General features: G+C 37.0%; 1 protein-coding gene across 33 annotated transcripts in view; it reads right to left on the bottom strand.

Moving 5' to 3' along the window:
- Window positions 1–26,124, bottom strand: part of SOX6 (SRY-box transcription factor 6) — a 757,470-nt gene that overhangs the window by 61,394 nt on the left and 669,952 nt on the right. For 18 of the 33 annotated variants that reach the window (XM_054523662.2, XM_054523669.2, XM_054523670.2 and 15 more), the window contains 2 exons: window positions 21,464–21,689; window positions 18,273–18,460 (listed from right to left, as the gene is read on the bottom strand). In XM_054523662.2, the coding sequence (XP_054379637.1) occupies window positions 18,273–18,460; window positions 21,464–21,689 (414 nt within the window). 33 annotated transcript variants of the gene reach the window in all.

The raw sequence follows: 26,124 nt of genomic DNA, 5'->3' as shown, positions 1-26,124 counted from the left end.
ACTTTTTTCTTTTTTTTTTCCTTTGTGGTATCCAAAGGCTTACTTGAGATTAAATGAGGCTAGACACATTTGTAAAAGGCTGCACAACTTGTTTGAAGATTACATGAGCATATGCATAGATCCACAAAGCTTTCAGGGCAAGTCTGTTCCCTATGTAGTCAATATTTTCCTTTTTTCTATGAATATGGAGCTCGGGAATAGACGTATTAATTTTGCACCCAGTTCCATGTTTTATTCCATTGAATTCATGAAGCTTTTGTTAGGCTCTAAGGGAAACCAAACTGGCTAGGAGGGATGACAACAGAACAATGATGGGTACATTATTATTCCACGTTATTTCCTCTTGTTCCCACATCACTGTTACATTCCTCTGATTATTGCGGTCTCAAAAAATGTGCTGATCACTGTGTGTGTTAGGCAACACTGCAAGACCGAGAAGCTAATATCCCAGATAGAGTACATTATGCATGTGATGTAAATGAGGTATGTGCTCTCCACATATCGGCCGTTTGTCATCAGAGAGCCAGCGAACAGAACGGATGGGTGCGAGTGCTTTTATTCCCTTCCACTGTTTCCACAATGGTGAAAATAAATAAGTAAATAGAACAAAAATCACCGGTCCTTCACAACTGTCCTTAACTGGCACAAACTTGAAATATTTACAATGTAATGTATATTTTGGGTAGAGTTTTTGTTTGTTGTCATTATATTAGGAAAAAACAAGGCTCGTCATCTTCACATTCAGAAATTAGAAACTGAAATGCAGCACACTGTAGGTCATACCAGCAAGGGTAGAGACTGCACCAACTTTATTTCTCAAAAACTAAAATTGTAAGATATTTTAAAATGTGGGCTCTGAGCTCCTGGTCTAAAAGCAAGTGCTTCACCATAAACAATCCTTCCTGCTGAATTAGAAATGATGCTTAGATCACAGGTTAAAATCTCGAAGTGAAATAAAAACATCTCCTAGGGCTCTAGGACATGGGCTCAATAAACAAGCACACGTTTATTCCTACAGCTTGAATAACAGCACTCCTGACCAGATAAGGAGAAACTTGGAAAATTAGCCTAAGCAGGATGTGGGACAGAGAGACAGTTCCTTCAGTCCTAAAGATTGTCTAATGAGGGCCGGGCGTGGTGGCTCATGCCTGTAATCCCAGCACTTTGGGAGGCCGAGGCAGGTGAATCACAAGGTCAGGAGTTCGAGACCAGCCTGGCCAAGATGGTGAAACCCCGTCTCTACTGAAAATACAAAAATTAGCTGGGCGTGTTAGCAGGCTCCTGTAATCCGAGGCACTCAGGAGGCTGAGACAGGAAAATCACTTGAACCTGGAAGGCGGAGTTTGCAATGAGCAGAGATCGAACCATTGCACTCTAGCCTGGGCTACAGAGCAAGACTCTGTCTCAAAAAAAAAAAAAAAAAAAAGAAAGACCGATTGTCTAACGAGAATTAACGAAAATGGATTTGAACAGTCTCAAGGAAAAAGGCAGTTGTTCATAGAACAAATAACTTCCCAAGTGAATGTTATAATTAGCAGTTTTTAAATCTCTGTAAAATTTTTAATGGCATTTTCAGAGCAATTAACGACTTAAGAGAAGATCATGAATATAACAATTATACAAGCTACAAAAGTTTTTATAATATAGCTCTTATTTAACTCTACTGCATATATTTGACACGAAGAAGTGTATAACCTAGGAAAGGAGTAAATCTGCTTTTCACTGATTAAATAAAACTCATATTTGAATTTGCGTTATGATCAAAATTTTAGTTTTGCACAACTGAGGTGATGACCAAAGGAGTAGCAAAAAAATTGCTTCTAGAGAGCCAAACTTCTCGACTGCTTCAGGATCTGAATATTAAAATGTCATTTATATAAGGCTTCAGGTTGTACATTGTGTTCTCTAATTGGCAATGTGACATGAAGGGGTGGATTATTAGATTGCTTAAACCAAATAAAGTCTTAGTGTAAATATGATCTATTTAGAAACCCTTAGGTTTGAATAAACATGATCTATTTAGAAACTCTTAGGTTTGAAATATTAGTCTTCCCTTGAAGATTAATATGTTTGAAGCACTCACACTTGTACTTTCAATTATTTTAAAATTCATTGACAATTATAGTTTTTCAACTAAAAATAATACAAAATTCTAAAAATTCATTGTCTAGTGTTCTAAACAGTTACATAGTTTGCCTTCTGTGTAAGCTGATTTGACTGCAAACTTTACTTCTCTTTAGTATGGTTTCTACTTGAAGGTACAGCAATATTTAATACTGCCTCAAATATCAACTATAGAAAATTTCTATCTCATTAAATTACCTTTTAAAATTATATAAACTTAAGGAAATGATTCTGGAAAACCAGTTTGTACAAAACCACATGAAATTCACTAACTCATAGTGTTTTGATTTCATTGTATTATGCTGATCAGTAAATCCATCTACATTTAGCTAATCCTCAGTCCTCAGCTAATTCTTTGAGCCAGAGATATTTGGTACAACTGACCTGATTTGCTTGAAATAGACTTCACTTCCTTTCTACACCCTCTCCTTCTCACCACCACCCACAAAGATGATAAACAAAAAGGGTTTTATTTATGGAAAAAAAAGTGATGACATGCTACTTATTTATGCTATCAGCCTAAGGCAGCTTTGAGTCTACCTCATTCCAATGAAACAGGAGGCACGAGGTGCACAGCATAAAGCTTCCCTTCTGGGCAGAAGTCAGACGCAGTTCCCTTCCTCCTCACACAATAAATATGGTCAATGGTCAGGCTTTGTGGCCATTAGCATCTTATAAATTGTAAAGTCTTTTCCCGCATATTATCTCATTCGTAAGGCACAATCATCCTAATTTTACAGAACATACTGAGACTCGGTAAGATTTAGAGACTTCCCCAAGATGACACAGATACTCAGATGTAGGCCTAGAAGACAGATCTCCAGCTTTAACATCGAGACTAAATTCCTTCTACTGATTCACATAGCTTAATTTGTCAAACTTTACTCAGTTTTAGGTACATGAAATCAGGAAGCTCAGCAACCATGTTGGCTTCCAAAGCTTTGCAAGTTGGTATTTATTTTATAAATTTAACTTTCTGAAGCTATTCAAATCCAATACTTCATTGCATAGCCATTTAAATAAATGAAATCAGCATTCGATTCTGAATAAATGTGTACTGGTTGTCTCTCAGCCCCCCTAGGCTGTGCTACTGTTTCATATATGGTTAATTCTTATGCGGCTTTAGAGGACTTATAATTGAACATGCACACCCAAGAGCTCCTGTTAACTGTGCTGCTATCAAGGACACAGGAGTAGGGTAGGTAGATATGCAGGTATTACACACTAGAGCCCTGCCATAGAAGAATGCAGAGGCAGCAGCTGCCTCCTGTAACTATAAGAACTTGCAGAAAAATCATCAATGGTCAGAGACTGCACCCTAACTGCAGTAGGCTGTAAGATTGCAGTGAGAAGTGAAGGAAGGAGAGAGGGAGGGTGGAAAAATAAGAGGAAGAAGGGGAACAGGGAAGGGCAATGGGGGAGCAGAAATGGAAAGAGAGGGTAGGAAGGAGGTTAGGGAGGGAGAAAGGAAAGGAGAGAAATCTATTCTCACACATACCAGGAGGCAGAGACAAAGAAGTGTGGACTGAGGGCGATGCATCCATAACCTCCAGAATAGAAGACAGATGAGGAAGTGGCAGTGAGACAAGCAAATTGAGACAGTGAAACAGACTTCAGTATTCTAGGGCCTTGTAAGAGGCAACCCTCCTATAATATGAATTTCCTCTATCTGAGGAATGCCAGACACATTCAAAAGGGCAGAGAGATGAAAATAAATTTTCATCTTCATAAGAGTAACTACTTCTTCCAAAGTCTGGGCTCTAGTCACAAGCACACAATCAATGAGCATTTTAGGCTCAGTGTTAGGGGAAGAGCAAAGTGTAAGACATGGGCTCTTCCTTCAAGTTACCAATAATGGTAACAGTGTGGTGCAGTAAAAAGTATAGAATTTATATAGAGAAGAGCTGGTATTTGAACCTAGAGTTACCTGCATGCATTTTCAGGGTTTTGTTCGATTTGTTAGTCTATAATGGGGGCTAATAAAAGATATCAATAATCTTTACTTCACAGGATTTCTGTGAACATCAAATGTGATTTTTGTATAAAAAATTCATCAGTCACAAATGCCTATAAATTATTTTAATTATTTCAAATTTTCATGTAGATTTACAATCCTATATCACCCTGAGGTTTCTCCCAAAGAGAAGAGTGGGAGCAACTTATTAGTTGCTTCTATAATTGTGTAACAGGTTGACTGTCTCCAAGTTTATCTATGTGGAGAAATACACTCCATTTACCTCAGCCACCACTACCATCATTATTCTTTATTCTCTCTCTCTCTCTTTCTCACACACATACAATCATACATACAATCATACATACAGCCTCTGGGTTAACTTTCTTAGCCAGGCATTCGAGGCTTCCATCATCTGAATCCTGCCCCTCTCTAACTCAGAGTCCACTTCTCTCCTGATTGAGCTGTCCTCCAGCCATTATTCCCCATATGCAGAGACACATGCCCCATCCATACTCATGCCAGGACCCTGCCTAGACACTCCTCCCTACGTACTCCAGCCTGCCTGTCCTTCCTTTGAGGGCATTTCAAGTCTCTCCTCTTCTACAGAACTTTTTTTCCACCAAGGGATTGATCAGGACGGCCTCCTTTTATCTTCATTAGCTTAATTAGCCTTACAACACTTTTCATTCACTCATTTGGCACATAGACCCTCTATTGTCTGGTTCCCTTTCATGGATCTGCCTTATCTCCCAAATCAGACTACCAGACTGCACTCTCCTGTAGGTCAGAAAGAGACCAGTCAATATTTACCTGAATCCCTAGCACCTAACACCTAACCTGTACATCAAATGGTGAGCACTTCCTACCTAATGCCCTGTGATGTCATGTGGTTGCAAACAACAATAAGGGAACCAGAAGAATATTTATTTGCATCTACCTTACTTCACATATATTATCTTATTTAATATTTTCCACAACCTTATACAGTATGTTCATCATTTCCACCTCCCAAGTGAGTAAACATAGTCTCAGAAAAGTAACAGGCCCCAGGTGGCATACCTAGTAATACACATGTTGTTGATCATTAATTAGGCTGAAAAGCTGAGATTTGGATTTAGACATGACTGATTTCAAAGGCTCCTGTTCTTTATTTCATTCCTGATGTTTGCCTAGACTTGGAGAAATCATTTCATGGCAATCAAATTGGTGTTCTGGAATAAGAAAGGCTAAACTTGCTACCAACCTCCCTTGAAGGAGTATTATTAAGATCAGAGAACTCGGCCAGGTGCAGTGGCTCACAACTGTAATCCCAGAAATTTAGGAGGCTGAGGCAGGTGCATCACCTGAGGTCAGGAGTTTGAGACCAGCCTGGCCAACATGGTGAAACCCCATCTGTACTAAAGATACAAAAAATTAGATGGGCGTGGTGGCAGGTGCTTATAATTCCAGCTACTGGGGAGGCTGAGACAGGAGAATTGCTTGAACCTAGGAGGTGGAGGTTGCGGTGAGCCGAGATCGTGCCATTGCACTCCAGCCTGGGCAACAAGAGCGAAACTCTGTCTCCAAAACAAACAAACAAACAAAAAAACAAAAAGAAAGAAAGAAAAAGAAAAGAAAGGAAAAGAAAAGAAAAAGAACCAGAGAACTCATGTTCTTAGAAGAATAGAAAGGACTTGAGAAACCAATGTGATTTTGTAAATGTAAGAGCTCACTAAAATGTTTCTTTGAACTAGAGATGAGGTTTGTCTTCTTACCCCATTTTACAGATAAGAAAATGGATACTAATTTAAATGTTGATATTTTAATCTCAACATAGGCAAGAGAACCCCAAATATATGGTTGCTCTTCTTAAAAAATTATGTTGACTCTCAATATGGGAAGATAACCATTCAAATGATCTCCTTTGTTGAGAACTACAGGGGACTACCGCAGCCTAGAAGATATGAGAACTAAGGCCATTGCGTAATGCATTTTACAAGACACCCTTTGTGTTATTTCAGAACCAATGCTGTTGACATTATTTATAAAAAGATATAAAGGGCAAATCAGGGTTGCACTAAAAATAAAATCAAGCATTTCCATCCATAGTGGGAAGACAGCACTTTGGGAAATTCTAATCTTAGTTGCAAATGTCAAAGATTGCAAACTGGATCTTAGCTAAAAGTAAACTTCTGCCAGACTGCTCCCAATGGCACATTTTTGACAACCAGATTTAAGACAATGCTGAGAGGGAATCAGTGATGTAAAGAATATATAAAGTACATCCATGTGCAAAGTTTTCACATATACTCTCTATTCACAGCCCTAGGCCAACCAGCTGAAAATGAAAATAATCAAGTATAGTAAGACCCAACACCACAAAGCGAAGGGAATAGAACACATATACGAAGACTTATACAGACAACACACATACACTGTCATACAGACCGTCTCACATATACATCCAGGTCAACTGACACAGAGAGACATACAGATTCAGACAGACAGACATGGACCCAGACATACCTACAGACATACGAATGCAGACAGGTGCACACTGAGATAGACACACAGACACAAAGAGATACTGACAAATACACAGACACACTACAGATGCACAGTCAGATAGACAGACACACAGCAGGTACTACCCACTGCTATAGATACAAACAGACCTAAGGAAAAACAGGCAAAATAAATGCACATACACACACAAGGAACAAACTCACAGAGACAGACTCACATATAGATTTATACCCACAATGAGAAAGACATGAACATTCACAGTTTGCTCACATGAACACTCACAGAGTTACATGCATAGTGCAGTCACAAGCACACACAAACTCATGTACAGCCATATATAATGTGTGAACTTCTTTTCAAGGAGCATCAGGACACATGGGCAGGGATAGGTTTGGGGAAAGAAGGTGAAGTCCGTCTGTTATTGCAGACAGAATATGGGATTCAAAACAAAAAACTTTGAAGTCTCTCAAGTTCAATATTAACTGTGTGAATGTAGGCAAATGATTTGAGCTCTTTGAACCTCATACTCATCTGTAGAAAAGGAATAATAAAAATTCCACTTCTTAGGATGTTTGCTAGAATTAACTTTAATTAATAAATGTGTGAAAATGCTTTGCAAACAATTTAAAACACTGACATTTTAGTGATTGTTATTATTATGTTCTTAAAACTGCCACAAGCAAAGAAAGCCTCTTAGGAAAAGAAAAAGTTAAAGTACTATCCACCTCACCTATTACTAAGAACACTTAATGGAATCTATTTTTAAAAATTGATCTTTAGGGAACTAAATATTTATACAAAATGTAGTTATAGAAAATTGTGTTACTGGCATCAACTTAAATCAATTAATATTATATTGAGTGCCTACTATGTGCCAGGCATGTCTAGGCAATGTAATGTTCTATTTAACCTACACTCTGATTAGTGAAGCTATCAGATACAATATATTCCATACTTATCACTATTAGCAAGGATGATAGTATAGCACAACATAAGCAGCACTAAGACTGAATTTAGCACTTTGAGACCATATGATGCCTTAGGGTCACCACCATAAGCATCTTAGGATCGTGAACATTAGAGCAGAATCTGGAAAGCACACAGGACTGAGTGCCAGAGAGACAGGGTACTGGTCCCAGTCTCAGTAACACCCTGTGGCTGGATTTGAGCAATCACTTCACTTCTCTGTTTCTTCATCTATAAAACGAGGGGCTGTACTAAATGATCTCTAAGGGCTCTTTTAGCTCTGATTCAACTCTTTTTTTTTTTTTCTTTTTTTTTTTTTTTGAGATGGAGTTTCGCTCTTGTTGCCCAGGCTAGAGTGCAATGGCATGACCTCTGCTCACCGCAACCTCTGCCTCCTAGGTTCAAGCAATTTTCCTGCCTCAGCCTCCTGAGTAGCTGGGATTACAGGTATGTGCCACTAGGCCTGGCTCATTTTGTATTTTTAGTAGAGGCAGGGTTTCTCCATGTTAGTCAGGGTGGTCTCAAACTCCCGACCTCAGATGATCCACCCGCCTCGGCCTCCAAAAGAGCTGGGATTACAGGTGTGAGCCACCGCACCCGGCCTGATTCAACTCTTCTTATAGTGTGATGAAGAAGTGCTGACTAATGGTCTTTCTGTTGAGAGAGTGCTGAATATATGAATTTTTACTATACTACTATAAAAACAAAAGTTCATATTTCATATCTCTAAAGGGAAAAGATCTATCATCATCACTGGACTAGAGGTTATGTGGACAAGTTATGATTCTGTAAGATTAGAAATTGATTAAGAGAGTTTTAGACAGAGCACACATTAGATCCCTAATTCCCAAGGGCAAAGATCTCTGAGGAAAATCTTCAAGATATACCAAAGCCAACATCCATGATATGGGATGCCAAAATCTGCAGAAAGTTCAGATAGCTTTTAAGCAGAGCACCCTCCTCTTAGCTCAGAAAAATCCAGATGGACCCAGTTTCCTAAAGGCATGCACACAGTAAAACAACACAGTGTGTTTTCAAGTGATGACTTATGCTTCTCTGAGGAATCTAAAAATCAGAATTTAGACAGATTCTTTGTTAGACTTAGGAGGCAGCTTGCATTGTCTTGAGAAGCTTTGTGAAAACTTAGGAAAACAGTTTAGAATCTACTCAGCCTTTCTAAAGTTGCATTTTAAACTGTTTAGCAGACTTTTAAAAATACGATTTGTCACTTAAATGGTCTCAATTTTATATTTAAAATTTTTCCCACAATCAAATGACTTCAAACTTAATATTTGTTTTGATGATAATCATAACTATATATATTTTCTTTAATGTGCTCTTTTAAAAATAACTAAAAAATTCCTGAGAACATGTGCTTTGATTTTTTTCTGCAACTCAGATATTTAAAAAATGTTTAGTACAACAAGTGGATTCTAAAGGCCACCTAGATGGATCTGATTTAATTTGGAGGTTGGGAATTCTTCAGAAATTAATTTCTTTATGTGGGGTGACATAGCATTAAGTCACCTGACACTACACTTGTGATATATCCTTCCTCTGCATACTGGTTGTCTTTCCACTGGAAAAGCCCTGTTTCTACAACAACAGGGCAGCTTCTAAGCTAAGGAAGGGCAGGAGTGCAAAAGAGTCCAATGTCAATTTAAAGAAATTTCAAATGGAGTTCCACCTACAGAACTGGTCTTGGGAATCCTGCAAGAGAAGAAAATGGATTTTTAAATGCATAATCCTGAGTACCTGGCTTATAGTTTCATAGTTTTTTGATATAACCTGTAATAACGAAGGGAACTAAGTGTTATTAATCACAGATAAGGACACTAAGGCTCAAGGAAGTCACAGACCTGTGAGTTGTAGAAGCAGAATCTGAAGCCCCGGTCACTCTGACTTCAAAACACACGCTCTCTTCACTCTTGCACGTCTCTCTAAAGGTCTCGCCCATTCTTTATTTAAACTGCCACCATCATATTCTTCTTAAAATGTAGTTTAGATTAAATGTGCCCCATCCACAAACACCTACAATGGCTCGCAATTATCTAAAAGGATAAAACTTAAGCTAGCCATGACAACCATCTCTTTCAGCCTGCTCTTCTACCAATTATGTGTCAGGTTCTGAATGAGGCCACTTACGTTGATTATAGCAGACCTTTCATATCCATGAGTTCCATATGTGAGAGGCCAACCAATTTTGGAAGGAAAATATTAAAAAATTTTTTAAATTAAAAATAACAATACAAATAATAGAAATAAAAAGAGTACAACAACTATTGACATAGCACTTATGTTGTGTTAGGTATTATAAGTAATCTAGAGATGATTTAACTAATATGGGAGGATGCGCCTAGGTTATATGCAAATACTATGCCATTTTATATAAGAGTCTTGAGCATCCAGGAATTTTGGGATCTGCAGGGTGGGGAGGTGGGGTCCTGGACCAATTCTCCAAGAGTATTGACGGATGATCATACTTTATTGAATCATCATAACAAACCCTTGTGCATAGAAACTATGCAAATTAATAGCATTTCTCAGATGGAGATGTTAGGGCCATCTAACTCCAAAGCCTTTGCTCTTATCAACAACCTTAATTAAATGGATGGGAAAGTAGGAAGGAAAGAAAAAAAGAAGGGAAGGTGGAAAGGTGGGAGAGAGAGGAAAAGAAGAAGACTGGGAAAGAGGGAGGAAGGGAGTAAGAATTTATTAAATGCCCAATTTGTTCATAAGATATTTTATTAGGAGGTTGAATATTAAATCATTTAATTCTCAAATCCTGACATTTTTATAGATTAGGAAACTTAAGCTCTGAGATATTAGCATAACAGTGATAAAGCCAGTATTGAACCCTGGTTATCTTTCCACTTCACATGTCTAATACTATGCTTTGTATACAGTAAGTACTTAATACAAATGGAATGAAATTGAAAAAAAGTGTGTCTGTGGAATAAAATGCTGCAAACAAGTATTCAATGTCAGTCACATTACCTAAACTAAGGCAAATAACTGTAGGTAAAAACGCATCGAAAAGATAAACGAAAGGTCTGTTAAGAAATAGCCCTGCAAAATTACTGAGTTCTCAAACTGAATACGAATGTTATAGGTACATTCTTAGGTATGTCTGAAGCTTTTGTGAGTACCCAGAGAAGACCTATGTCTCTTCTGAGAAGCTGTTTTGTTTATGTTGTAGAAATACTGTGGCTGTTGTAACACATTTCCTTTTTGCCTGGTTACCAGGAAGCTCACAATCAAGTCTGTGGCCCTCCTTTAGCAATTAGGTAAATATGTATGACAAGAATTTTTGTGCACTTCACTTATCTCAGCTTTACCCTACTTACCTTATTTTCCTATCCTTAATTTTTATTTCCCACAATCTCCTCTCTGTTTAGTTTTTATGTTGTTTTACTGCACGTATCACTGCAAACCACACAAAATTCTTTTTACATCAAGGCAGCGTATAAACACAAATAGTACAACGGTACTGTTTTGCTCCTTAATTCAAATAGAACAAAGCTATTGGTCAATTCAAAACATTTACTGTGTTTGATCAGTGAAAACTGTTATTAAGGTTAAAGTGAATACAATTAAAACACATAATGCAGGTATATGTATTACATGATCTAGAATAGCATATATTCAAAGTATCACCTTGGTAAATCTCAAAGACCCTTTTAGAGGGTCCACTAGATCAAAACTATTTCCATAATAACTCTAAGACATTGTTTGCCTTATTCATTCTTATTCTCTCTTGAATGTACATGGAGAATTCCAGAAACTACATGACAATGATACAATTTGGATGCAAAAGCAGATACCAGAACGAGCAGTCTTCTAATAAATCAGACATTAAAGAGATTCATGAAAATGTAAAGCAAAACCATTCTTCTATTTTTTTACTTTGAAAATATAGTTAATACTAAAAAATGGTATTTATATTACTATCTAATTGATTTGTTATTGTTATCTTAAAACAAATTTTTTTAATGTTTTAGTTTTAATATTTAATAAGACAAATATTGGTTGATAAGTACCACATAAATCAAAACTCTTCAGGGTCTTTGATAATTTTTAAGAGTGTGAAAGGCCCCTGAGACCAAAAAAGTTGAGAACAGCTGGTCTGGAAGGATTAAGAGATTACATCTAGAAGAGATTAGATCTAGAAGGATTAAGGATTAGAAACTACCTGCCATAATGGGAGGTTAGGTCTATAAAATCCTCATAATTAGTAAGTTTGCTCCATACATAACAAAACCAACAACTCTTTCACAGAATGTATGGGACATTCGATATAACTGAATTCGATATAACTGAATATATCGAATTTTAGCCCTTTCATTGAGAGATACACTAACTAGATGTGGCCTTTTGACTAAAACATGTATAAATAAAACTCAAGGCTTTATATTTATTCCTACACCCACACCTATCCCTAGGAAGGATCTTGAACTTGTACACTTATATATAAATTCTCACCATTTTTTTTTCTGTTTAAAGTACAGAGAAGAAAAGAGCCAAACAAGTTTGTTGTTGTTTTTTATGAGTTTGGCCTTTTAAGCTAGTAGCTAGGCAACCAATCAAGTAGTCCTGATGACAGAAAAAGAACTTAATGATTACATTCAGCCAGGAGCCTACATACAGAACTTCATAGTTGCCCAATGTTATTAGTTCAAATGTAAAATCCAACATTAATAAAACTTACCTTGCTTTTCTCTAATTTTATAGCACTTTTGATCTGTGTATGTTCTTTTAAAAAAAACACTATCACAAGTATAAATATAGCTATTCATTTCAAAGACATATGTATGAAGCACATATATCTAGATAGACTTCTTTAGCTCATAATTTTAGCATTCACTTCATTAAATTGATGTTTGAAACTCAGATGTGTGTCTCGTTTTAGATTTTAAGTAAAATTGCGCTATCAATCTCACAGAGATGTAGGGAACAAATGAGATGATGGAAAGGAAATGCTGGAGTAAAGTGATCCAGAGCTGGTCTTAGTTTCTTCATCTGTGAAACAAGGACAGTAATACCAACATCCCTAAATTTGGAAAGGTTCAAGAGTGAATATATATGTAATAATATATTTGGAGCATAGAAAGCAGTATAAAAATATTCATTGTCGTGACATAAAGAAAGAGTAGTACACAAATGTTTTTTAAACAGTGACTACTTCTCTGCTTTGCAAATGAGAATTACAATTAGAATTTCTTCCCTTACTGCAAAAATCTCTAATGTGCCCCACATTCTTCATAGTATAAGTTGTCTTGAGAATAGGTTGACATAGAAAAGCAACACAAGCATGTTAGTCAACTGTTCACAAAAATGACAATCCTGATTAATTAGGACTATGTATGCCTTTGAAAACAACCAAACCTCACTAGTCTGTGAGCTATAGAAGGAGCTCATTCATTCCCAACACACTTTGCTAAATAATTTTCTCACAAGCCCCTTTCACTTACTGCTGTACAGCTATATTGATCCTCTGTCTAAATTTACCCTGTCATGCAACAATGAATACCTGAATCAATTGTACGAATAACAAGGAGCTATGGTAATTGACAATGCGAAGCAGAATATGTCCAGTATGTTTTTCTTTTCCAATAAAAGGGGGCAGTATTACATCAGTGTAATACTGATGTACTATACTGATATTTTTGAAACATATGGGTGAAATGCAAGAATCTACACTTTCAAAAAATGAACAATGGCTTCTTAAATAAATGGGAACAAGTTTACAATGTGCCCCAATGATTAGATATTGTTTTCCTATTTAATTCACTGAAAAATATCATTTGGATATAAGAAATGTAAATAGTCATCAAGAATCAGGTCAAGCTTTTCCAAAAAATTATAGATTAAAATTCTGCTTTTGTGGAAATATATTAAAGAATACATTAAGTAGGAACAAAAGCTCCCTAGCACACTAACATAATCAAATTTGAGTATTATTATCATGTTGGCTTTAGCCAGATCCTAGCAGGTAGCTAGTTTATACAAGTTACTCCAAAAATGAAAAAGAAATATGCATATCCTGACTTTGTAAGAAGCTGCCTGTTAGAATCTAACTAGCCTTTTTTTCTCTTCTAAGACATTTTGGATCCAAGGACCAATAGGTTGACTCATTCACCAGTGGAGAGTATCAAAGAAAGAAAAATTTTAAAACTAAACAACAGATTTGACAAGCTGCCTGCCATCTGAAAGTGAGAAAGAATGTGATATTAATTGAGCATCTTCTGAGCAAGCTATATGCTGTACATATGCTTTTCTTCAAAACATCCCTTCAAGAAAATGGTAATTATCTCCATTTTATAGAAATGATCATTGAGACTCAGAGAGGTTAAATAATTTACTTAAGTAACACAGTTAGAAAATAGCACAGGGAGAACTGAGACCCAGGATTAATCAACTCTAAAATCCATGTTCTTTGTAATCTACATGTAGTCTGTCTTTCTATGACTGCTCCTGGTCTAGCCACCTCTTTTGTTTCTTTGTCTATACCAGCACCATTCAATCTTCTATTTCCTGACTGGTAGCTTTCCAGCACCAGCAGCAACGGACACCATGGCAGGAAAGAATACCCTACCCAGACAGAAGGTGACAAGTATAGAGAAAGCAGAGAGCTAAATGCTTTTCTGCTTTGCTGTTTTTGTTTATTTATTACCTGCTTCATTTCATCAAAGCTTTGAGATTGCCAATGTAAAATGTAAGATATCATAGGAAATTAATAAATGAATCTGGTATTGTTCTATAAGTGGAAATACAATTAACTAGGAATCAGGAAAGCTGAGATTTAATTTCTGTCCTGCTACAAATACACTACGACTGTGGGTAAGTCCTTTTCTTTCTCTAGGTTTCAGTTTTCCCATATGCAAATCGAAGTGATTGGACTTGATCAAATGTAATGCTCCCTCCAATTCTTTTACTCTACAGTTTCAATTCTACCCATATACTTCAGAGGCAAGTAAAGTGTGATAATAGTGTCCACTGTAGCTCACTTTGACACGTGATGAGGTCAAGTATTTTTCTCAAGTGATTCCCAGATAAGGAAGTGAATAGCAGCTCAGGACACATGTGTACAGATGTGTAATCTGACTTTTCATGTGCAGTTGTGATCAGCAGGTAATCAGTCTACTGGCTTACATAATACCTATGCAGGAAAGCATTCCAACCAATGCTTTCACTGAGTCAGCATTCAAACATCAAGAACGTCAGAGAGTTACAGAACATACTTTAACATCTATCCCTTCATTAAAAAGGCCCACCCTGCCTTGCCTGTCTTCTTGCCAGATGCCCTTAGCTTAGCTCTGAGGAGACTTTGAAGCAGCCTAATTAAAATTCTGCTATGTATTGTCATGACTAAAATACTCTCTATCTTAGAGATGTCAAAACAACAAAATTTGGTAAGCAATTAGGCTATAGTGTGATCTAACTGCACTGGTACTTAGACAGGGGTGAAGACGGCTGGTGTTCTTTGTGTGGAAAGCTACAACCCAGGGCGGTAACTTAGACATCTGCTGGCAGGACACTGACAATTCATGCACAGAAGCTATGTTGAAATGATGGAGGAGAACAGCTCCTAAGGTGCCATTACAGTCTATTGTCCCTACAATGTATATATTTAACAGATCCTAAATACCCCGTGACACATCGACACAGTCGACAACGACTCCATTGGTGCCGTTCTGGCCGATCAAGTCAACAATGTTTCATTTTAAAGTGCCAAAATAGGGATTTACCCAATACAGTGAGACCCATCATGAGTAAACGTGTACTCATATGGACACATATATGATTCTATAAGTACTGTAAAGACATAAGCATCCCTATGCCTGTTAGTAAGTGTTGGCCCACATTTATGATATATACAAAGACTGTCTTGTATACATCTAATACACTAAATGTAACAAGCTATAGTGGACACTGATGTGCAGCCCAGATCCCCCTTCAGGACTGGAAGATTTATTCCCTCAACTGCTGGAAATGCTGTTGGTAGCTAGCCCTTGGCTGTTGGCCCTCCTCAACATTGCCTTAGCTGGAGAGAGTCACCTCACTCAAGGTCATGTCCTCTTCCCATGGCGTCATTTATCCAGTGACTGGTTGATGCAGGTGTACAAAAGCTCACACTCTCACCCCAACTTAGGACAATTCTGAATGGCCATGGCAGCCTGGAAGCTTCCTATGAGGTTGCTAGAGGCCCTAGTTGAGACTGCACCAGAGCACAACCTCTCCGTCTGCACAGTCCTGGGTTTTTTTAAAAAATTAAAACTTGTTTATTTTTTAGAGATGGGGTCTCACTATGCTGTACAGGCCTTTTTCTTCTCCCTTCCCTTAGCAATCCTAAAAGCACTCCCTAATAAACCTGCATGCTGATCTTCATCTCATGACCTGTTTCCCAGGAAACCCAAATCTGTGCCACATTCCTCTGCAAAGAGTGTCGAAATGAGGGAGAGAAGAGGTATGCTTAATAAATTATAAGGTTTTATGTCAGCAACACCACAAAAAATTACCTACACCTGTATTATGAGCTACAAAGAACAAATTCATAAATCTAATGGATAGATCTTATATTTAAGGAAACAGATGATTCCAACATGAATAATTTTGAAGAGTTAAACTGAATTTGTCATAATTCATTTTCCAGTTTAATTGTACATTATACATTAATATTTACCCTCTTTGGCTCAAAATCTGATGCTCAGAAGAAAAAGTAGTGCCCCATGGAACCCCATAAAATTAAGACTGATATTTTGATTATAAGAAAGCCAAAGCTACCATCACAGGAATCCATTAGTGCTGTCCTTCATTTATTCTTCTAACTTGAACTAATCTAGCAAGCAATCATAGATACTGATTCTAGATACTAAACAAAGCCTACAAGAATCACAAAATATATGTGCAAAATAGTAACATTATGCAGGAGAGAGGTCATGTTAAGGAGAGCTCATGAACACAGCATCCCTAGTAATGAACTTTTCCCGTGCCCCAAATTCAACCCCAGTAAGGTTGCCTACTGAGAAAACAGCTCCCTTCAACTTGGAAACCAGGGTTTTCTGGTTCCATTGAAACAATTTTGCAGCTTACCTTCTGGGACTCAGTTATATTCAGTGTGATATGTTTTAGGTCAACTTCAAATTTATCTATCTGTCTATCTATCTATCTATCTATCTATCTATCTATCTATCTATCTATCATCTATGTATCTATCTTAACCTCATCTCTCATCTCTCTCCCGTGTGTTCCAAAGCAAAATAAAATTTTATCCTTTTAAACTTCAGACTTTTCCCTCCCAAATGAATTTAAAAAGTCAATGAGAAATACTTAAAATTAATCTGTAGAATTTGAAGTTAATAGTGTCTAAGTTTGAACTTCAACAGATAATACAAATTCAACAATATAGGGTACTATGGAGATAATTTTTGTGTCCCCTCAGAATCCATTATCTTGAATCCCCAATCTGCAATGTGATGGTCACTGGAGGTGGGTCTTTGGGAGGTAATTAGGTTTAGATGAGGTTATGAGGGTAGAGCCTCCATAATCAGATTAGTACCCTTCTATCAAATAATCAGAATTTTTCACCCAGTCTACTAATAGCCTCTCAACCAGTCTCCCTGTTTCCATTCTTAACCTCCTATATAGTCCAATCTTCCACAGTAGGCAGAATGATCCTTTTATATGTAAAACAGATCATGTCAATGTCCTGGACAAAATCAGTCTAGGGATTCCCATCACACTCAAAATAAAATGAAAAGCCTTTCCAGGGTGTACCAGGTAATAATAAGCTCTGCCCAGCCTATCACTTTTACTTTATGATCCCCGGCTGTGCCGTCTCTTGTGCCATTCCTGCCACACTGGCCTCCTTGGTGCTGGTCTGATCCTCCGAGGGCCTGCATGTTCATCATTCCCAGTGCCTGGAATGCCCCTGCTCCTGCCTTTCATATGGCCTGGACTGTTGCTTCATTCAGATGTCAATGTCACTTCCTCAGAGAGTCCTTACCACCTTACCTAACATACCAGCCCTATAACACCCTATTCCTTTAACTTGCTTCTATTTTTTCTCATGGTATTTATTGACTTCCTGCCATTACATTTTCTATTTGTTTATTTCTTCATTGTCTGTGTTCTCCTATTAGAATATAAGCTCTAGGAAAGCAGGTATCTTTGTCAGATTTGCTCACTGCTGTATCTCCAGTGCCTAGAACAGAGTCCATCATAGAATAAACAATAAATAATTTGCTGGATCAAAAACCAAATGAATGCAATTTGCAAATTGCTTTGTTTTGCTTCATTTTTTGTCCTGGTTGACAGGAAGTTTAGTATTACATTTAATGGTGAGTCATGGTAACATATTAGTCTTCATTGTAAACACATATGTGTCTTCCCTTTTTAATATTCTGGTACTCTATTTTTATTCTAATAACATCATACATCTCCTTTATTTTAAGATATATCTATTTCAGAACGTGACAGAAAAACACCAAAAGGCAGGTAGATTGGGAGGCAACTTACACTGGGTGGGAAAGGGCATATTTGTTAATCAACAATAATGCTTACAGATGCTACATGACAGATTAAGGTAAAGTACAAGACAGCCCTCAAGCTGGAAGCCCAAATCTGTGGCTGCAGGTTGATACCTGGGAGCCTGGAAAGAACCAGATGAGAGTGAGCCAATAAGTCTAGCAGATCCAGTGACACAAGGAAGCAGTTTTACCTTTTCATTCCTGCAGTTGTTCAGCCCCATATTATTTATGGAGGACAGTTTCCCATCAACACCATGTGGCTGTTGCTGCTGTTGCTCCCGCTGGATCTGCTCTCGCATCTTTCGCGCCTCCTGAATGGCTTTCATCACTGTATCCTGATCCCCAAAGAGGGCAGGGGAGTTGAGACTAGATAGGATATCTGCATACACAGGATGCATTATTAGAGGCTTGTGAGGTCAGACTCCTAAAAAGTACTACTACTACCCCCTCCCCTGTAGAAAACTGCATTCTCTGAACAAGGAAGGGGTGCACATTTGCTATTTTTTAAACTATACAATAATATACATAGAACACAGAGCCAGGGCAACCAAGCTGTGCTGGGTTCTTTTAGCCCTTGGAGAAAACCCCAGCACTCCAGCCTACCTGGGTTCTGTCTACCCACCTCCTCACAGACTATGGTTCCTAGACTCCAATTGTGTACATACTGGGGGAAGGTATTTGCTCTACCTGTATGTACAATTGGTGCACAATGTTGCCTCTTCTGTGGGGAAATTATGGGGAGGAAGGGGTTGAGGAGTGGGGAGGAGGCAGAGATGTTTGTCCAGGCTACACATTATAGTTGCTGTGATAATACAACACAGTCGTTTCTGGCCGGCAGAAAAAATAAAAAAATCTGTGAGGCCACATGCGTACTTTAGTGATATCTGTATCTGTGTGTGCATATGTCCACTGCAGGAAAGAGGGGGCGGAAGGAATTCACCGTACTCTCCAGTCCCCCAGCTGCTGGCTGGTTAATGAAGCATTCTTCTCATCAGGCTGCCTCAGTTATTTACCAAGAGAATGACAACCCATTCCCCACCCCCAGCTCGAACACCCACTGCGATCAGCTCCCTCTCTTCATGACAATGAGGCGATATGTGTGGGACTGGTTTTCACATAACTACAAAGCTTCAAAAAAAAGTGAGAATAAATATTTACTTCCAGTGTATTTCACGCAACACAGAGGGAAAATTTTCAATATTAAACTGACTTATTTCCAACGTTATCTTGCATTTTACTGTGGGTAAAATGAATACTTTGAATAAGATTTTCCAATTTTAGACAAAAAGAGGGCAATTTTTTGATGATAGATAGGTTTCATCTGCTGTGACAAATGTTAGTGTGATCCACTTACTTGAGGGCTCGTATAAGCATTTCATAGCGTGTGTGTGTGTGTGTGTGTGTGTGTGTGTGTATACACCTCACTTAGGCAGGACAGAAGAAATGAGTGTAGAATCAAGCTCATACTGGATGTCTGATGTGTACAATGCATGTGCATATGCATTTGAGTTTGGAAAAAATTCCCAAGCTATCCATGGAATTTTTTTTTAAGTCAGTCACTTTTTGGTCCCACAGCTTTTATTTTGGAGCTTTTCTGGTAAAAAGGACATTTCTATCCAATATCATCCGGACAAGAGTGCTATTCAAACACAGGTGCTATTACTTCAGCCCATTTCTAGCTCATGATCTAAGAAATATGCTCTGCTGAGTAGAGTTCCATAAAAGGAGGGCCTGTGACTCAGTCATCTCTGTCCCTCATGATACTCAGGACAGCAAACAAATGCTTTCCAAACAATTTCAGAGTGAATTCTAGGAGGGCTATTTCAAGGTCAACTCTATAATTTATCTTCTTCTTGGCTTTCTTCCCTCATCTCACAACTTCCAAAAATCCAGCCAAGGGGCATTCATATTCACATGCTGGAAATGATTTAATTCTATCTTCTATATAGATACCACTAACTTGGCATGAAAACTTTCAGGTCCCAAAAAAGGCATCCTTACTCAAAATGAGAATATGCTCCTGTAGAGATCCAATATTCCAAAATTCAGTGAGGAAGATTAACATCTCACTATCAGAAGATTCACTTAGACTCAGCACAATTTAGCAAATATTCTAACTGTGAGTTTACAAAAAGAACACTTGAGTAACATATGAGAGGACCTGGATTCTAGTCCTGTTTCTGCTAATTAACAGCTGCAGGAGTGTGGGCAAGTCATTCTACCTGTAAGAACCACAATGTATGTATTTGTACAATGAGGGTAATAATATACTATCTAACTCATAAGATTATTGTGAAACATCAAATCAGATAAAGTAGGCAAGAATGTTTTTTAAGCTGTTAATGGCTATTCTTATACATTATTTTATCTATTGAAATAAGCATTTTAGACTTCAGGACTCAATAATACAAGGAAGGTAATCTGAAGAAATGCTAGGTCTTGTCCCTTTAATCTTTAAATCTGTGTCTGTCTGTTTGGAAATTAAGTCCCTTAATTTCCAAAGAGTATAACAAATTAAGAGACTTAATTTCCAAACAAAGAGTATAGTAACAATAATGTTAATGCTTATTTGGCACTGTCTTACTGACAACTCCTTTCACATTTATTGTTTCATCCCACTTATATATGTACATGTATTGATAATCATTCATTCTAGTCTTTTTAAATTGAATGCCTTCTAGGTTCTAAACTGCACTAGATACTTAATATGCATTTTTCTGTTTTAATCCTCATAATAACCTATGAGCTAGTAATACTAGGAAACTGAACTTGAAAATATTAAATAACTTTCTTGGGGTCACATAGCTAGAAAATGAAGGCTCTCTGTCCAAGCCTGCCTCATTCCAAAACCCATGTTTTTTCCTCCATACTTTTCACATAGGGCTATGAATATTCCTAGAGATACTTGGCCATATATGGGGCAGTATAAGGAGCCATTACGACATCTCTTCCTACATATCAATAGTATTTCATATATGTTCTTGAAGTGTGTCGTTCATATTTGTTTTAATGCAAAAGTAATATGGGATAAGATGTAAAATTCACATACACTTTGATAGAAGATAAAAATTTCAAATAAATTTTGGTCTTTTGAAAGGTTGCTTTGAAGCCAGGTCCTATGTCCCTGAAAAATTATTTCAGTATCAAAGCACTGACCACATATAGAAGTTCCTAAGTCTATGATTTGCTGGATCTAACTCATTATCATCTAAAGAATCCATCCCAGCAGGATTTATATTATGACCTTTTCCAAAAGTTCTAATAAAAGAAGATACTAAATTGGGTTATGTTTCAGTAGAAAAGATAAGAGTATTATCTCTTACTAAGGAGCACTTTTGGAAACAAGTATCAGTCGTAACTAAACAGGTTTGCTTTCTTTTACCTAATTCATAAGTCTCTTCCTGGTGTTGACTTTTCCATTTACCTAAAGAGGATCCTCTTCCCAGGCTTCCTCCAATGGGGCTAGGGATGCTGCTTTTGTTTGGCAGATTGACAGGGCTGGTTTTGCTGGCTGGGAAGAGGTTCTGGGTGGGAGACGTTGGGGACTTTACAGGCTCTGCTGTCTTGGGTCGGGATGAGAGATTCAGAGGCTGTGCTGCTGCTTCATCCTACAAGAGTTTAACATAAATAATTATTTTTACAAAAGACAAATGAAGCACATTATCACTTAGTAAGCCACAGTTATTTTACACCTCAGAGACAATGCCACATTCTCCTACAATAATAACAAAAGAAGCTAATTATCTACCTCCTTGAAGATTCATCGGAAGGAAACCTCATTAATTTCCCTCTGTTACGCTTCTATTTACATTAACTGTGTAGTTGGATCATTCTTTTTGCCAAATTAAAATCTGAATTAGCTCACATTACAGCTTAATTTCCTAATGTGTTTTCAGGGATCTAAATTAACCTAGGGCATTTACAAAGAATTATTTAAAATTTCAGCAGCTCTGTAGTGCTTTTGTGTTACTCTCTCTGAAAAGTTCTTGTAGCTATAAATAGTCTCTGCAGCTAATTTCTTAATATATATTTTAAATCAAACAATTGCAAGCATTTTAAAAATGGAAACATGGAAAGCCTTCTTCTGATGTACTAGGCCCCTGCCCAGGGAGCCACATGCCACAACATGGCTTCTATGTGGCTTTCTGGGTGTGGGCACGCTTCATGGTCTATATTCTGGTCTCTATTCATGTTTAAAATTAATTTTTGCAAAGACCAAGGATAGATTATAATTATGTTACACATACTATGCTATACGCAATTTATTTTTCATGTTTAAAGTGATGTTTCTTTATATGCTTTTCTACATATATTTACAGAATGTCTATTTTAAGATACTAGTCCTTCTTCACTGAGACAGTATTCAAATATCTGGCTTGTAACTGTAGTTCATCCAGGAACTTGAAAGCTAAGCTCCTTCTTTTATTTTGTCTCATTTATCCTGCCATAAAATACTTGAAATAACACTTTCATCATCCTAGAAATTTAGTTATAATATGAGCATATTTATTTAAATGTCCAGTTTTAAGATCTGCATTATTGTGTTCTAAAATAAAATTGTCAGCAAATGTTAACTCCCACTTTGCTTTTAAGAAGGCAAAGAGAACTAGCTTTTAATGCCGTTGTTTAAAAGACCCAATAGAGTTGAACATTTCCCCCCTTAGTAACCATGTGACCTTGCTGGGGCTCAATTTCTTCATCTGTGAAAAGAGGGTCTGATACTAGATGATCTCTAAGGTCTCTTCCAGTACTAACATCATTGATTAAGGGAGAACAGAAAGAGAGGCCAGAAAATACTACTTGAGAAAGAGGATTAGAAAGAGAAAATAAAAACAGCATGCGCAAAGAAGTAATTATATACCAAGCACGTACTAGGCATTTTCATATACTAGTTCATTTAACCATCAATAACTATGAGCCTGGCCAGTATTATTCTAAATTTACAAATGGGAAAATGGAGGTCAGAATGACAAAATCCCTTGTCTAAGGCCATATAATGGGGGAAAGAATTTAAATTCTAATTTATTGGACTCCAAATTTCAGGACCCTTTTCTACTGAACTACCAGAGAAAATAAGTCTATTGTTTGATAATATAGTGATGCCACAGATTTTCTTGTGTGTGTTCATAGGGAAAAGGCAATTTGTCACATACATTGCAATGTACGTTTATGTATATTTATACATAGGACAGGTTCTCAAGCAACATGGTTACATCCATTATGAATGTCAAAATTATCTTATGTAGTTAATTTCAATTTACTTCCCTTTGCTCTTAATTCAAAGGATGTTTGAACTAGTTTGTTCCTTTACTCACGTCTAAATAATAGGGATTTATATGCTAGGTGTTTACTTAATTTTCTCCATGTTTCTTTTATTTGGGGCTCACTGAGCTTCTAAAAAATCTAAATGTAAAGTTTTGATCAAATTTGGAACATTTTCAGTAATTACTTCTTCAAGTACAATTTTCTCTTTCTTCCTTTTCTTTCCAGGCCTCCAATTGCATACATTAGTCTATTCGATGATGCCCCACAGTACTGACCAGTCTTCTTTCTATGCCTTTCATTTTGGATAGTTTTATTGTTATGCTTTCAAGTTCACTAATCTTTTCTTCTGAAATGTCTAAGCTGTTGCTAAACCCATCTAGTATATATATATATATTAATCTCAAACACTGTATTGTTCATCTGTAGACATTTGATTTAGGTTTTTCATATCTTGCTTTATCATGCTCATGTTTTCCTCTATCTTCTTGAACATATGGAGTTTATTACATCTTTTTCAACTTTGAAATACTCTAATTTTTTACTTAGTTTTATAATTCAATAATTGCCACTTTAACCAATAATACCACTGGGCATGGCTAGCACCTACCAACTCCCAATTAAGTGAATCCCTTTCCACCATGGCAGAACTCTTGGTCCTCACAGCCTGCCCTGGCCTGACAACTTTGTGCTAACCAAACCTGGTAGAAGGGGAAATAACAATAGCCCTAGGCCAGAATGTCACAGACCCCCACTATTCTTACATATAAGAGGCATAAATGTTTTCTCAGATTGTATATAACTTTGGTCTTTTTAAGAATGCCAAAATGACTATTTTTGTCAGTTTTGTCCAGCTTTATAGGTGATTTTTTAGGAAAGCAGATGCTTATCTCATTTGGCTCTAGTTGCAAGTCTCTTACAATAGTTGTTTTTACCTTCTTATCTACTAATTCTATCATCTGTGTCATTTTGGGGTTTGTTTCTATTGATTGATTTTTCTCATTATTCATATATTTTCCTGCTTTGCAAGCCTGATATTTATTGAATGGATACGACGCATTGTGAATTTTACCTTCTGGGGTGATGAAGTTTCTGTATTTCTTTAAATATTTGAAAACTTTATTCTGAGACACAGAACAATTTGATCCTTTTCTAGACTTACTTCTAAGCATTTTTAGGCAAGGTCAGAACAGCCACTAAGTAGGGGTAATTTGTCCCCACTACTGAGGTAATACCCTTCTGGGGACTCTACTTGATGCCCATGTGTCAGGAGATCTTTCCACTCTGGCTATTTCTGGTCCTTTGTGAATCTTGCAGCTGTTTTGTTTGCTACATTCTGGTGTTTCCCCTTACCTCAGGTTGTTTCTCACATGCATGTGCTGATCAGTACTCAGCTAAATGCTCAGGGGGAGCCTTTTGCAGATCTTCAGCATTCGTTCTCCATGTAGCTTGCTCCTCTCTCATACCCTGTCTCACAAATTCCATCTGCATTAGCATCCCTAAACTCTGAACTCTGTCTCTCTATTTAGGGAGCCTACGAAGCTTCCTGCATAGTTGCCTGGAAACTTCCTTCCGATAGTGAGCTGCAACAATTGTAGTGCCTGCCTCACTTGTTTCTCTTCTCATAGGAATCACTGTCCTGTACTACTATTGTAAATGTCTGAAAACCATTGTTTTATATAATTTTGTCCCGGGTTTTAGTTGTTTAAGCTGGAAGAGTAAATCTGTTTTTGTTCCTTCATCATAGTTGACAATGGAAATCCTTTAGGTGTTTATTTAGGATCTCTCCCAGTGTACAACTAGATATTTCAATCACAACCACTAAAACCACCACACCATCTTCTTTATTATCATAATGACCAGCAGCAGCATCACTACCATCACTAACATTTATAGAATACTCACTATAATACTAGAGGGTGTATTTAAGACCTATAATAATATTAACTCCAATTTTTTTCAGAGGAGAAAACTAAAGTAGAAAGACACTAAGTGGCTTGGCCAGGGTGATATAGCTAGTAAAAGTGGTAGAACCAGTATTTTAACAGAAACATTCTGACTTCTGATGTTGACAGTTATAGTAGACAAAAATTCTAGGGGGAAAAGGTACATCAGATCATCTATATTTATTTTTGTTACTTTCAGCAAATGTTGCCTATATTCTGTCTGAATTTAATATAAGTAGTCATGTTATATACAGAGAAAAAGCAATGACTATAAAGAGAAATGTGAGAGATTTTGGTAACCACAGTTCTTAAAATTAGCAAACTTTAAGATTATTTTCAGAACATCTTCAGTAATAGATAGGAATTATATTTTAAATTTAAAACGTTTGCTTTATATTTTGGTCTATATATTTTTACCCATATATACAATAAAAATCTAATAAGTAAAAGAAATACTTCCTTTGTTATTAACATAGAATATGGTCAAGTCAAATTACCCAGAGAGATCTCTAAGAATTTGCATGTGGTCAAGTGAGTAATAAAATTCAGCTGGCTCACAAAGATGGAATGGTAAAAGCAGATATAAACTTGAATTTAACCAAGGAACATTTTACTCATCCAGTAAAGACTTGGTTTGGTGCGGTTCCAGTTGGTCAACTTACTTATAAAATGACTTATTTATGTTAAAATATTTAATACTCAATAGCTCAAGTCACTGATGTTTGATATACTCATACTCTAACAACTACGAGTAAGCAAAGTGTCTTTGAGTTGGAGTGTTCTCTTATTCATAAACACAAACTCTGGGAACATAAAATAGTCTGTTTCCATAAGT

Source organism: Pongo abelii, chromosome 9 (genome assembly GCF_028885655.2).
Source record: "Pongo abelii isolate AG06213 chromosome 9, NHGRI_mPonAbe1-v2.0_pri, whole genome shotgun sequence".
Lineage (NCBI taxonomy): Eukaryota > Metazoa > Chordata > Mammalia > Primates > Hominidae > Pongo > Pongo abelii.
The sequence above is the reverse complement of the archived record's forward strand: the minus strand, read 5'-3'. Positions and strand labels throughout refer to the sequence as shown.